At 35.8% G+C, this 16,096-nt stretch overlaps 1 protein-coding gene across 5 annotated transcripts in view; it reads left to right on the forward strand.

The window, feature by feature from the left end:
- The window catches only part of PALLD (palladin, cytoskeletal associated protein), a 207,728-nt gene that overhangs the window by 84,241 nt on the left and 107,391 nt on the right, over positions 1-16,096 (forward strand). For all 5 annotated transcript variants that reach the window (XM_075751846.1, XM_075751839.1, XM_075751840.1 and 2 more), the window contains 2 exons: positions 5,668-5,787; positions 6,591-6,933. In XM_075751846.1, the coding sequence (XP_075607961.1) occupies positions 5,668-5,787; positions 6,591-6,933 (463 nt within the window). The remainder of the gene's footprint in view (positions 1-5,667; positions 5,788-6,590; positions 6,934-16,096) is intronic.

Genomic DNA, 16,096 nt, shown 5'->3' on the forward strand with positions numbered 1-16,096 from the left:
GCCCTACTAAATAATGTGCAGTGTCTTACTCTACACTAAAATTAATGACAGTACACTTACTGGTTTATTTGTGTAGGAATTGGCTCTGCACATGCAAAGGGAATGTAAATAAAGTTTGGGCAAAATGTAAATATTTCCTTTTGGCATAAATGAGAAGCAGCATTTTGTGTATTAGTAGTAATACTGGTAATAAGTAACTGATTTTTAAGATGTCATGAAGTATCTTAAAATTTCTAGAAAAGGAAGCTAGGTGGCTACCAGAAATGTGATAGGTACAGCACTGGTTTGAGATGCAATTCATACTCTAAGAAGCCAGACAAAGCAATACCTGCAGAGGAAGTTGCTCATAAGCAAACACACAACTGCTGTTCAGTGTGGATGGTGAATACATGTGCAAGACTGGCAGGGAAACCAATGTGCCTATGCTAGATAAGTATTCAGAATTTTGAAAGATGGACATGAATTCTAAAAAATTTTCCAAGTGTACAACTTCAATGGAATTTTACATAAATTGTAACAAGTTGCAGTGTGACTTTAATTGTTGGTTGTCAAGCAAAGTCCAGCTGTCAATAGACACTTTATAGTGCTCACAATATTGGTTATCCTTTACTAGGTCAGTATTAATGATAAAAAAGAAAAATGTTCCATGCACTCACACAAGTAAGAAATTAAGAAGCAAAGGGGGGTTTTTTGGCTCCTTTTTTTTTTTGGGTACGTTCTATCTACCCTAATGTGTTTTGCACTCCTTTTTCTGTCTAGACAGAAATCAGTTTGCATCACAAATCTCTCCAGACTGCTTTGTGAATTAATAGCTAGTCAGATTACTTAACGCCACATCACAGTTTGTCAAATTACCTGCTCTGTACTTCTTTCTTGGACTTTTTGACTTTATACTGATTGAATCCTTCAAAGAACAGGCTGCCTGAGAATAAAAAATCCCATAGAGTCATTTGCCAGCTGTTGATATTTTGACCATTACTCAGCTGTCTGGAGGCAGCCACAAACTGTATTGAATTACATTAAAACAATCGTCTAATGGCATGTAAGAAGAAAACTATATGAAGTAATTTTTCTTAAATTGCCAGAGAATTGCCACATATACATGGTTGGGTTTTTTCCGAAGCACTACACCGTGTAAGTTCACAAAAAACTTCTCAAAGCATAGTCATTACTTCTCTTGGATTGTGCTTTCTTGTTCCCTGTTTGCCTGCTGCGTTCCAGAGTTTCAACTCTAGTAACTAACTCCCTTAGAAACACCCCCTCCCCCATTTCTGTAAATGTTTGAAACTGAAAATATATGGCAAATGTTAGAGAAATCCTTACTGCCTCCCCACACCAAGAAAATCAGCTTTCTGATAGCTGATGAAATTCAAACCACAGAAACTTCAGTAAGTCTGCATGTGTGTTGGATCCTTGCGTTTTTTAGTGAAAAGAATTATGACTAAGAGTCTGACTCCCTGTTTCACTGCTGAGCAGCAAAGAAGGGCTTGAAGAGAGCAATCTAATGAGTTATAGCTCAAGATGCCAAATGAAGAGAAAATCTGAAAATAAGCTAAAATTATCCTTCATTAAAGGGGGTCTGATCTACCAATACCCTATTGCTTGTCAATTGCGTTTTCAATTGTACTCTGCACTCCCAAGGTACCTGCAGAATTCTGATCCTGTCAGTGACTTAAGGACAGTTGTAGCAGTCAGACTTGCTTGTTGATGCTTCCAAATTCAAAGTAAACCTCTGATCTTTTTTGTACTATGTGATTTAAAAAAGAAAAAAAATGCTATCCCTCCTCAGTTGCAAATATTTAAAGCTTATTGAGATACATTAATCATCACAGTTACATTGCTAAATATGTTGATTTCAGCTTTGATGTATATACCTGACAACTTCAAACTAGCTGGCTTAGGCATCTACATCATCATAACTGCCTTAGTGTAAGCTTTAGCATAAACTTTTCCTTGACCCTGATAAATGGCTTAATTTCTCCTCAAACCTGAACACTGCTTTAGGGACTAAAGTTCATGCTGCCATAGCATGATTCCTATTTATTGTACCAGAACTGGCTTGATAGCAGCTGTCTTGGGTATTGATTACATATGCTGTAACCTAGGTTCTGTACCCTAAAACTTGTCTCTTCATTTCTTGAGTGGCATAAAGCCTATTAAATAAGCCAGAACTGCTGCCTGACTGTGTAAAGTTATATACAATAGTGATCATCAGAAACAGGTAAATTAAATACTTTTTTCATGCTATTATTGCAAGTTAACGCATCTACAGGTCTGCAATACTACCATCTATTATGCTAATCTGCATATTCAGTTCTTCTCTATTTTCACATTCCCTGTTCTCTTTATATAAAAGATGCACAGATACCTAAATGAGAAGTTACCTGATGGGCATATTGCTTTGCCGTTAAACTGTAGTTAAACATCTGATGGGTAGAGGAACAAGAGGGGGAATAAGAGACAAGTTGTCTACAAGATGGCAGGATTGCGTTTTGTTGGATTTTTACCAGGAAACCACCACTGTAACTACCCGCTGTCTTGGTATAGCAGAAAACTTACGGCTTTGAACCTACATCTAGAGAAATAGCTCTGTTCATTGCATCATAATGAACAACTACAAATAAAAGACCATCCTTATTTCCTAGGACTGTATGTGCATAACAGTGGAGGAAGCTAATGATCATATTTGGAAGTGAAGGTGCAGATATAAGAACTACTCTACAATTAATATAATACATAGAAACATTCTGAAGTAAACACATTGCCAGGGATGAAATTTGTTAAAATGCAACAGTTTTCTTCTGTCTTACCAAAGATTATTCTTCCTAATAGACTAACGAACCATAAAGGGAAAGGATTACTCTGTAAAATGTAATCTTTCTTTCTAAATAACTGACAAAATAATCAAGTACTTGCATGCCTAAGCATTTTACATGTTTCAGTGAATAGAATGCTTTTGTATTCATTTAGTCAAGTGTTAAATATGTTTTAAGGCCCTGAGAACAGCATTTCAGAGCTGCTTTCTGGAATGCATTTTTGTGATGAAATTATTTGTCAGCTGATGATTGCCAGGAAGTGTAACAGACATTATTTATTTCAAATCATCAGATTCTACTTAGCACAGTAACAGAAAGAAAAATAATTACTTAAGTCAGGATGTAAAGGTAGAAAAATACGCAGAGCACTATACATCAAGAGCGTGTTATGGAAATCTTTAAAGAACATTTCTTTTGTCAAATTAGTATTTTATTTCTGTGCTTTCTGCAGTAGTAAGCCTTTTAGCAAGGACCTGGAGTGATTCTTGGTTTAGGGCGAGCAAGATGGATAAAGACAATGACAGTGTGTTGCTCGCACATGCTTTTTTGCCTAAGCTGTCTTTTGATTAGTTCTTAGGGGTTTTTATGTTTTCAGTTTAGCCAATTTTTTCATGATTGAGCACAAATGTGTTGTAGTTTACTTATCTGGCTGAGAAGACTGAGTTTTAAACTCTGGTTATTTTTACCACTAATTTACTTTCAATTTCTTTTACAAGGGTTACTGTAATTTAGCATTTATAATTTACAAATATACAGCTTCAGTAAACAAACCACATCATGATAGAATCCATTAGAATTATTTTGTCTCTAATGAATGAAGATCAGCTCCTCTCATGTGATTGTTTTACATACTTAAAAAACTGAAAGAATGTTATGCGTTAATTAGCTCTGCTGTTTGGAAAATAGGAATTCTGCTGGTTGTTATGTTTTGTAGTACATTTGCCCTCATTCAGACAGCATTTTCAGCATGGTGGAAGTGCTTTTCTTTTGCAGTCCTGAAATACCCAGCTTTCAGAATTCTGCTGTTAAATGAGGAGGAAACTCGTATGCTGCGTGTATCAGATTGCATCCCCGGAGTCAGTTCAATCCAGGAGTAAGCAAGTGTGGTTAGCAATACAGCTTCAACCGCTTACGACACATCAAGACTCCAAAAAAAAAGCTGATCTCAGTAGTTCAAACACTAGCTTGTGTTACCCATTACTTTCCTGATAAGACCTTTCATGAGTCATTAATCTTCATCTGGGTCAGATAAGATCCAACGTGCTACAGTATTACCAGACATGCCTCTTGCAGCTACACAGAATGACTGGTTTGTGTTGCCAAAAAAAAAAAAAAAAACCCAAACATGTTTTGCTGTCTGAAAAACAACACCGTGCCAAATTTTTAGTTAGTCATTCATTTTTAGCGCGTTTCCAGTACAGGAAGCGTTTGGACACATTGTCGTTTGTAATTGGAAAATTTCCATAACTTTTTTTGTTAACTGTCTAAACAAGACAGCGGTCTGCCATTCCACAGTGAAAATTAGGAAAGAAAAAAAAAAAAAACCTATTAGGAAATGTTTTCCTCCTTTGAACTAAACGAAGTTAAACTTACCTTATTGAACCTCTTCTACAGAATAATTTTTATGTGGAAGTTATTGGAGTCTGAAGTATTTTTCCTCACTTTTCAGTTTGTTTTTATTAGCTATATTCCATTGATTTTGTGATATGTGGGATTCCATGTAAATGTCCAAAATGCAAAATGGTTGCTTTTTTTTTAATGAAACTGAATTCTATATAACTTCCCTGCTTTAATTTTGAGACTAGAAAATGAGCATAAACAAAACAAACTCCTAATTTAATAAGGAAATCCACAATGTAACATTGTCCAGGTCTAAAATTATCTAGATGTGTTCTGTAAATACAAGGATTATTTAGATTACCTATACTATGATTTTTTTAAAATATTAGAATACCATTACAAGTAGAGATAAAATTAAGTGACTTTGAAGAATCTGGAAAAAATATGCTTACATAATCAAATGTGCCCATTATAAATGGATGGAATTGATTTAGAAAACATTACTGTGAGACCCAACCTGAAATATGAACAGTCCAGCCTTATGTAAGTTTTCTGACAGAGGCCCTGGCATAAACAAAGCATATACTAAGGCATATCAAAGTAGAATGAACAGATTTCAGACAGCTACAGAATACAACTGCATCACAGGATTCTGAAGAGTTTCTGAGGATGCTGTTTTGTCCAATTTATCCATTCTCACTGCTGTGCAGACAGAGACAGAAATTATCTTCTGAAACCCTTCATAAGGAAAATATTTATGCATCCAGAGTTTTTAATTCTGATCAGTTTATAAAGAAAAGTTAATTGGAAGTGAGGACAAAATACTTTCTGGTTTTACAGGGAATGTGATTTGATCTGAAATGTTGCATTAAATACAGAAAATTTCAGGGAAAGGAGGAATGATGTGACATTCGTATTGGTGGTGTTATTCGGAGACCCAAAAAGAGCTTGCAAGTATTAAGTGTGTATGGAAACCAGTACAACGCTTTGTATGAATTAGTACTCTCCTGCATAAAAATAAAGGTATTGAGTGTGTAAAATGACTGCACAGACTTGTGATTGCAAAATATACTGTTCTGGACAGGCCCCTTTTGAAAAATTAGCTTGGTAAATTCACTTGTTTTAGATACAAAATGGTTTTCATTAAAGCTGTTTATGTTGGAAGCTCTTCTGCAGTTCTCCCAGCATTTCTTTGTATAAGGAGCACTTTCTGGTCTAACGTACAATGCAAAAACATTACATTAATACATAAATAATTTATGATGCAGTTTATTTTTCTCTTTATTTCCAGAAGAGATATGTACCCTTGTAATTGCAGAAACTTTTCCTGAAGATTCAGGACTTTTCACATGCACAGCAATAAATGAACATGGTTCAGTAACAAGCAATGCACAACTAACTGTCTGCTCAGGTATGTGATGAAAGGAAAGAGGAATTTTTAATCATAGATCTTAGATAATTGAATTTATAGTAATTATAATAATCAAATACCTGTGAAGTGATCAGTCTGCCCTCCTTGTTGAAAAGGGCTGCTGTAAGACAGGGGTCTTGTCAACCTCAGAGCATTCGTGTAATGCAAATTGAATGTTTTTACTGGCTTACTTCCTAGTTTAATATTTTTATTTCTGTAAAATACATTTTTAAAGTGTCTGCCACAAGCCTGGCAGATTTTTAAGCATTAGGATTCTGGGACTAGATGGCAGCAGAGGCAAAATGAAAACAGATGAAATTATGCTACCAAAAGTGGCATGTGCCTTTTGTAAAATAAAAGATGATGACATATGTTTAGTTTTGTAATATGTTTACATACATATTGTTGTGGAATGCATTAACCCAGCTGCCACTGCAAACATGCCATGTATACATACATCCTTCAGTATTTTAAAATAATTTGTTCTTAAATGACGCCAAGACCCCAGGAAGAGGAAATGCTGTTTCAGCTGTTGTTGTCCCATATACTTGCCAATCTCAGTTAGTGGCTGGATTATTGGATTAGATTTAGAGGGATCCATAAGGTTCCTTATTGTGCCTTTTGCATGGGGCAAAGTCAGAGAATGAATAGCCAGTCATGTATCTAATTCAGCGTGAATTATTAACAGGACGTCTAGAAAATATCTGTGCAGAACCAAAGAGATGTCACCTTTAACAAACTGAAAGCATGTATGTGCCACATGTCTATGACTTGTCAGAGACATTCTTTTTGATTTATTTTAGCCAACACAGAAAGCTTTAGTCATGAATCAGTGACAAGAGAATCCAACAGTGATGATTTCCATCATTTCCCACCACTTCCTCCAGTTGAAATTAGCTCTCTTGAGCTTCCTCCTAAGAAACATACAGAGACCCACCAAGCAAACAACACTGAGTCAAGATCTGGTGTGACAGCCCTTCAACTACAGCTCAATTCATCTGAGGGAAAAACAAATGGCATCCATCCCATTCATGGAGTAAATGGAACGATTAACAGCAAGCCAAATGATAACAAATCCATCCCACCTCCAGCTGTCTTGCTTTCACCCACAAAGGAACCACCACCAGTGCTTGCCAAACCAAAGCTGTGAGTATTTTTTTGGTTGGGTTTTTTGTTTGTTTGTTTCCTTTAAATTTGATATTTGTTGAAAGCAAATTTTTGCCTGGAGCAATTCAATGTTAGGTAAATAATGGACAATGACTGTGCCTGTCCCTTGAACAGTCGTCTTATTTCTGTGATGTCCCAAAGACCTGAATACAAGGAAGAACTGTGTTCTTTCCCATAGTTCTACATCAAAGGGAAGTGCATTATAAAGACAAAATTTTATAGAAAGATTTAAGATAAAGTCACAAAAAAGAAATAAGTGGTAGTGGCTGTTGCTCTGCATTTTTTATTCTTGGTCACTGTACCTTAATGTCATAGTGGCCTGAGATTCTTGCATGCTATTCCTTTTTCAACACTGGTTAGCTATCTTCATTCTGAATGTTCTTTGTTTTGTGTAGTCAGTGGATATTCAGGTCTGTAATGTTTGTATTATTTCTTACATTATGTTTATATATAACACGTAACTCATTCTGCTGTCAGATTACAATGGCTCTTTTATAACTGAAAACCTGAAAGTTAAAAGCTCAAGGGGAGAGAGAGAAATAAGTGAAAAAATTTGTAGTAACATTTTTATTTTACTTTAGTGATGATACCATACTTATGCAAGAGTGGTCTTATGCTGTTAACTTATAGCTTGATTTTAGAATTGCACAGACTCCTCTTTTCCATCTCCCTCAAGAATTTTCGGAGTGTGACGAAGGAACTAAAATCCTGTTTTATTTCATTTGCATTGATAATCAGAAGGCATTATTAATTATAAACGTGTTTAAGGAGAAGCATGACATATGGTTTCAAGTTTAGCAAGGTCATTTGCTTAATTACATGTTTTCACAGGATAACTTGCAAAATATAAAAATGCTGTTCTTTTAGCAATCATGTACTTGTTTTAAACACACAAAAATACATGTTTGAGGCAGCAAGCCAACAGGGTTCCCTTTTTGCACTCACCACTTTTTTCTTTCTGTTGCTCATTGTCATTCTAAGTAGTCTCTGACAACCATAGAAAAGGAGGAGGAGGAATGGAAGTAGTAAGACAGAGCGGTAGAGGAATAGTATATATGGTAGTGATTGCATGTATGGAAGGTAGGTTGCTGAGGATGGCAACTTACAAATGACACAGGGTGCAGAGTGAGCCAGGTGGTCCTGTACCCAGCACATCTGTTGCGTGACCTATTTGTGAAGAAAGGAGGTAGCAGCTCTAGCAGAGCAGTAAAGATCAATTTCACCTGAGAGCTTTCTTTCCCAGAAGTGAGGTTGCCCTAGATAAAGGAGAGAAGGCTATGTAATAGACTTCCCATTGTATAATGTTCACTGCTACTTGTGCAAAAGTTGTTTTGCTTTTAAACATAGGGTCAACATATAAACAGAGGTAAACATTGTATACAGTGATGTGAGAGGGATGCTATTACAAGAATCCTTTCAGTTGCTGATCTACAAATTGATGACCTTGGAATCCCTAGTGCTTGAGTCCTATATTTTGCCATTAACAACACATGATGTGCAAGAGACTGATCTTGATGGCAGTCAAGATACATGTTTGGCTTGGCCAAGCCAGTGTAAGATTATGCTGCTGTCAGAATTGGAAATCTTGCCTTCCCCTCAGCCAAGTATTTTGCTCCCAAGCATAGTGATAACATAAGAAAGGGAAAAGGTACTAACAGGAGGAGGAAAAGAAATGTCTGGCTGCAGAGACTTAAAATTAGCTTTCAGCATTCAAGAAACTGCATCCCAAGTCAAAGCTAACAAAATAATTGCATTAAAATTAGCTATCTCAATCATGAGAGTGATCTCACTTGAAGAGAACTCATCTATGGAGTTGTATCTGTCCATAGAGTATTAGTATTCGATGACAGAAGCAGGGTATATTAGCAATAACATAAGAGCAAACATGTTTATTATAACCTGTTTTTTTAAAAAAAAATATTTAAACATTTGAAGTAATGCCTATGTAGAAAGCTTGAAGCTTTTGAATATCATTAGTGCATTTTATTTCTGATGAAGACTAACTGATTTTAAATTTCCTAATGAACTTTTTTTTTTCAAGCTTATCTTAACTCATGAATTAATAAGTTTGTCTGTGAACTCTCTGAAAATAGTTTATTCAGTCAACACTGAAAGTAACTGCAAAGAGTTTGGGATGGATCGACTGGTTTTGGTTTGGTGGTTTTTTTATTATTTTCAGTTTAACAAGAAGGAGAGAGTGAGTACCTTCTTGAAGGTACTTCTTGAAGTATGAAATACATTTGCACCTTGGCAATGCAGCTGCAACCAACACCTGTAAATAATGATTACCACAATTCAGTCCAATGCAAAAGCTGGCATGCTACAAAGAGGTAGTGCAGTTGTTTTCTGGCTTGAAAAGTGTATTTAAAGCCTTACAAAATGCCCAGTTTGTGGTTACAGACACTAAAGTTAAGTAGTCCTGAAGCCATATTTTGCATAAGTTGCCTCAGTCTCATGCTGAGAATATTTAAAATGGAGTTTAATGAGATAATAGAATTTTCTGGGAAAAAATACTTGGAGAATTAACTGTGAAAGCAGTCAATACCAGATATTTTGCTGACACAGAATTTAGAAGACAATAATGCTAAATATGGTTAAAAACCAGAATATTTTATTACGCCTTGTTTGCAACGTGAGTTCACATAGACAAGAGAGGAAGAACTGTTGAACTAAGACCAAAAACCCCCTGATTTCTGCAATTCTGATCTTTGCTGCTGTGACCTATTTGAAGAGGTTGAGCTATTAGTGTGAATTGGACTTTTCCAGGCAATATTGGTGTAATGCACAGATGAGCTCTCAGAAGCGTACCCATATACGTTTGGTATCTTCAGATACTTTGCATCTCTCAAAATTAGGCAAGTAAGTGTTAATATTAATTTCAGTATGTAGCCTGCATGTGAAAGTGCTGTCTTGAACCTCTCATAACCCGCAGTCTGACTGTCTGCAAAAAAAGCAGGACATTGTTCTGTAGAACTGTAAGTAGCATGTCCATGGTTTCAAATGAAGAACTTCCATTCAAGTGGCCTAGTATTACTATTATTTTTCCATGTGTCTGTTGAAACAGTAACAGAAAAGAAGATGACGTTCATATGGATACTGGACATACCTACATATGTGATGTTAGTTGGCTTTGTAACAAGCCATCAGTTCAAAGTTTATAGACTGTGTGGTGCCAGAATTTCCTGACTGGAGAGCTTCTCTTCAAATGGCTATTGTTTTATCCTCCTTGTGTTGGAATGTTATTCCTGTCTGCCATATACAACGGTCAGAAAGAGTGTTAGCTCAGTGGAAGTCGTTCTCTTCCATGCTTTTCCCTTGAAGATGCAGAGAGCAACTGTAGGTTTTGATAGCCTTCTTTCTATAGTTAATCCATTAACATAAGCTCAAAAGAAGCCAGTAGGAAAGTGACATCTTTGACATCTTTAAAATACCTACCTCTGTAGAACTATCAAGATTTTTTTCATTGCGTTATTGTGAGAAGTAGTATTCTTCATGGACATGCATCATGCATGCCATGAAGATGATGAATGGGCAGAATTCTTTAATTCTCTCTCACCCATTTCTCTTTGACAATTTTTTTTTTGCAATGAAAACGAAAGGCAGGCAATTTTGTAAAAAGAATACCTGTTAAAAGTGAAAAGTGGTAAGATATACTTTCTTCAAGTTTATGAAGTTGTTGGTAATTAGTCTTTCCTTCAACAGACATGGCTATATTATTTTCTGGGTTTTTTTCTGAGATTTTGGTGGGGTTTTTTAATGTATTCCAAAGTCTTAGGGTTTTTTAATAATACAAAAAAGAAATTAATCATAAACATAATTAAAAAGATATCAAGCAGTTTATATGTAACCAGTAAGGAAAAGATGAGATTATAATTCAAATTATTTTTTAAGGATAAGGGGTTGATCTGGTCGATATGCATCAAAGTCACTGCTGTGTTAGTTGATAGAACTTCCTTAACTGAAAACATTTGTGTTTATACTAGTTGTGAAAGTGATACTATTTATTGTCACTTCAGTCTCCACTCCTCAGCAGCTGAGTTTTCTTTCATGGTTTCTTCTGTTTTGTAATTGATGCCTCAGATGTTTTTGCAAAGATGCTAGTCATTTCTAGAATGTCTCTTATGCCCTTTATTGAAATGTTTGTTTCACTGTTTTTCCCTCATCATTGAAATTATTCTTAACTTGACCTTTCTGTTAGCAATTTGCTTAATATTGAACTTACTGGTACTTCTAGTCATGTACATGCTATGATGTCTGTAATGCCTGTCCTGCCAGGCATTGGGTTTTAAAGATACTGCAAGAAATTATTATTTCCTTAATAATTGTATTTGATATATGCAGGTAGTAAGTCACTGTTTAGACTGTATTAAGAAGAGCTAGATAGAAAAAGATAGATAGAAAATAGACAATGATGCAATGATTAATGCCTCGGAATATACAAAAGTCAGATCTAAGTCCTTTGTCTGCCTAAGAGAGCCCAGGCCACCGAAGCCCAGAGAACAGACACTTGTGCTGGGAACTCTGAAGGCTTCACGTTTGTTCTTATGCAGAACAACAATACTTTAGAAATGGTGACAAGACGTGATGTAGGAAAACTGTTTTCCATCCAGTTCTACTAATGTATATATGAATGTGATTTGCTTTAGCAGCCTGAACTAGGAAAGACTGACCACAGAAATGCTCAACTTGAATGTTAAACACTGATCTATGTAAGTTTTTGTTTGAAGCTATTGCATCTTCTGATAAAAACCTGAAGAGGAAACCATTCTTGCAGAGTTTGAATGATGTACGAAACAGAGCTCTGCTGCCATTATTTGTATGAAACAAAAGTAACAGAGCCTTTCCCAACTATGGGAAAGATTTTCCCCATCTCTTATATGTGATTCAACAATGAACTATGTCCTAGTGGGTTTTCCATGTTTCTTCTCCAAAAGTTCAAGATTCATGTGCTATGGCAAAAATGTGGGAAGCAAAAGCTTTGGCATTACAGAAGTGCAAAAAGAAAAAGAAAATGTGGCTGTTTGTTAGAAAAAATTCTGAAGTTATACAAACAACCAACAATTTAAATCAAAAAGAAATAATTTAAAATTCTATGGAGTCTGAAAATTCACATTGCAAATGTGTACTCTTACAGAGAATAAGACATTGGTTAGCATCCCCTGTAATACTTTCTGACAGAAAAAAGGCGTAAAGTAATGTATAATTGAGGTTCCCATATTCCATGAGGCTGAACAAAATTCAAAGTTGTAAACATTCATACCATTTTACTTGGAAATAAACAAGACAATCTTCATCTGTGTAAGAAAATTGCGACACACTTGGTTTGTCTAGGAGTTAGTAATCACAGTAAATATGTAACTTTGAATTCATGAACAAAGGTCCATCGAGGTCCACTACTTTAGTTTCATCTGCTGTGTTCTTTCAAGGTTGATAAGGACCTTTGGATCCTTATCTTGCTAATAAAGTCTACCCACAATAAAACTTTGATCTATACATATTTTCTACCATAGTAGAAATAACTAAGGCTAACAAAATTTGCTAAAATGTAAAGCAGAATAGCTGCACACAAAGTAAATCACTTGACAATAGTACATGTCCTCAGCATCTTCTGCATCTGTTTTCACAATTAATATATGAATGGTTCATTGGTAGTGCTTTTGTTTCTGTCTCTCATTTCATACCAGTATTTAACAGGATTAGAAATAAACCAAGGAAAGCTTTTGTGAAGAATTTCCATTTCAGTGGCTACTAATCAACAGGCACTTGTACTAGGACTAGGGTTTATGATTTACTAATAACAGATAACGTATAAAAGTAGAAGAGGCTTTATAAGAGAATATACTAAGAAATAGGGCTTTGTCTCTATTTACTCAAGCTATTTGCTTATGCCAAAGTTGCAAATCCTGAGAAGGAACAAAAGCTATTACAATGCCTCATGGCACACCTGTGGACTGAATGCAGTAGATTAGGTTAGTTTAAGACAAGGTATTAGTTGACTTCCTTAGTGATGTTAGATCACTGTGAAAAACTCTGAGACGACTGGGAGATGGAAGAGATGACATAGGAAGTGTTATGAAACATAGGTTAAAAGTTGCATTTATTTATCATGCTCTGTATGTCACTGTTTTAAAGAATGGAGTGTTTAGGGTTTTTTTTAAAAATAGATCAGTGAAACAAAGTTTCTGAGCATTTTGTGGTATGTTAGATTGGTGTTTGCAGGTAGGAGAGATTAAAAATTACACAAGCGATAGGATGTTGCAGCTGTAGAGACAGCTACCTGTTAAAAAAGTATGCAAGGAGACCCAGTGAGAGGACTAGAATCAAAACTATCATTCTCTTTTTTTCATGTCATAATGATGCTAAATCCTAAATCTTCCTACAAATCTTTTAGCTGTTGTATCTTTATCTCCTTATGACTAAAAGAACACTTCTAAAAGCATGGCTCTTTTCTAGAGAACTGCAAACAATTTAGGCACCATTTTTCTTACAAATTTTGCTGAGAAAACTAGATTGTATTTAGTATGTTAAAAAAATATAAATATGTAATACGTGTGTGAAAAAGCCGTAACTGAGTTGTATCAAGTTATGTCAGCTCTAATGGAACTGCATGAACTTGAAGAGATGTAAAACTATTCCAGTTCCACCTCAAAATAGAGCTTTCCAGTCCATAACTACTGATCAGATGGATCTGATGCTGCATATTGATGATCCGTTTGTTCATACTATCCTAAATACAGGTTTACGAGACCATTCTAATTCCAGTGACTCTCATGATTCCTCATTTAGATGTTTAAAGTCACATGAAAATGTGGTAACAATTTCTTTCATATTCCTCAAAATAGTCACAAATAATTGAATATTGAAATGATGTACTGTTCGATCTGCTGTTAAAGGCAGCCTGCTCAGGCAGTAGAATGTCACTTTTTTTTTTTTTCTTCCCAGTTCCTGGACGTGAAAACCTAAGAACAGACAGTAGTTTGAAATTGTAAATAAAAATCATTGATTGGGTTTTTGTGCTTGTTCTGTTTTCAGTGACTTTAAATTGCCTATTTCAGACCGAGGAATAGCATGATCCAAAAACAGTGGCAGTTGTTGTGGAGAAATTTCCTTTTTACCAAGGCCTTTGTTAACATAGTGTTAAAGGGTATACGTAAATGAATGTTACGCCTTTTAAAAATCTACAGCAATAGAAGTCTGAATCTCTTTGTAACAATGGATATCCACAACAAGAAAGGTTAAGGGTAGGCGAGAAGTGTATTTTTTAGGTTTTTTCTTTCTCCTTTTGGCACTGATGTTTTCTGACCTTTAGTACGTGGAGAGAACTAACTGTACATCCTGCTTACATAAAAGCTAATCAGTATTTTAACAGGGAAAGTCAAACATCCCTGAGTCAGTTATAAGATGTGTAGTGTACACCCTCCCAGAACTGCAGTAATGTGTGTGCCGTCAGCACAATATGCACCCAGGCCTCATGTGTTTTTCAGGTTTTTCTTTTAACACTGGAAGTAATCCAGGTTATAGGATATGTAGGGAAATGGAGGAAAATGAACACAGGTTCAGCCACTTGTTTGAGTCTGTGCATTTTAAGTTTATAGTTAAACACATGCTGTAAGCTTGTAAAAATCTTTAGTGCTTCCAAGAATGCTCTCCTTCCCTTTTCTGCCTGGCTGTTGCTTCATAGCTTTGTTGCCTCTCTCATAGCTTTGTTGTCAACCGTTACCCCCAGTTCCTCTCAAGGTACCAGTAGTAGGCTTTTTTCTAAGAAGCAAACAGAAACTAGAAGCTTGGCCTAAGTGCGAAGAACCTTCTTCATTTTCAGTGGGTGCTGGAATTATATGGAATTGTGTGGGTGCGCAACTAACCAGACAGTATTACAGAATAAAGATAGCAGATGTTGTGGGGGGGACGGGACACCGTGCCATTGGGGTGGTTTGGGTTTCTTCTGTAATGAGGTTGAGTAGATTAGTACGCCAGCAGTTTATGATGCACCTTTGAACCAGAAAATGCAGGAGGAAATGTTGTACCATCCGTCTGCAAAAACAGCTTACGGTAGTGTTATGATAGTCATGAACTTAAAGTGTGGAAATGAAACATTTTGACTTTTGAAACACTTCTGTTTTTTTTTTCTTTCCTTCTCACTGAAATAACTGGATGGATATAATGCTTGGAAATGATCAAGCAAAGCAAATCCAAACGTTCAGTTCTTCTAACATGCAGCATTTTCTGAGAGGTTCTCCCTGGTTTTGGATAGGGAGTTCCTGTAGAACTGTTCAAGGATTCTCTTGGATCACAGGATTGAGTTCTCAAACAAGGTGATTAAATGCTTCCCTGCATGCTAATCCTTGCAGACTAGTTATCATATGTACTTACTCCGTATTTACATGACTTTGAAAATGGCATGCAACCATATTTGCCTTGTTATTGTTTCATCCCTGACCTCATAATCATCCAATTTACACATAATTTTGAAAATGTAAAAGTATCATCTTTTGCTGGGAAGAAGGAGGAAGGGAAGTAAGAAGGGATTTAATTTTTGTTTCATGCTACCTTTGTTTTTCTCTGCCCCAATGCAGAGAATCCATTTTCCAGGGCTGCTTACTTTGGCTGTAGCAGGTAGATGCTGAAGCTTCAAAACTGAGACAATTCATCATTGTGTGTTTCGTTTGCAGAAAAGAGGAAAAGAACACTACTAAATTTAAAAGTACCAATAATTGTATGTGTCTCATCTTTGCCTTTTGAGTGACTTCCTAGAGAAAGGTACCTTCTGGTTCAGGCTAAGAGCTTTTAACTAATAGGACAGAAGATTGCACTGCTGTTTCCTTTTGGCACCCAGGTCTGTTGAGAAGTGAAAACCCTCTGCATACAGCGCTTAGTAATCTAATCCAAAATGAGAAACTGGAAGTACTTATTCAACCAAGACATGATATGGAAGCTGATTAATATTAGAAAATACAATTTGCCTTTCGGAAAAATCAGCTTGAACCTTTTGTATAGGTTTTGACAGTACTTTTTATCACATTCTTTGTATAAAATTGATCAAGAAATTGAAATGAAAGATCAACTGATGTCAGTTTAAGAGACTGAGATACTGGCCAAAGCTGGTTCTGACAACACTCATTTTGTTTGCAAAAAGTGTGTTTGG

This window comes from Balearica regulorum, chromosome 4, assembly GCF_011004875.1.
Source record: "Balearica regulorum gibbericeps isolate bBalReg1 chromosome 4, bBalReg1.pri, whole genome shotgun sequence".
Taxonomy (NCBI): Eukaryota; Metazoa; Chordata; class Aves; order Gruiformes; family Gruidae; genus Balearica; species Balearica regulorum.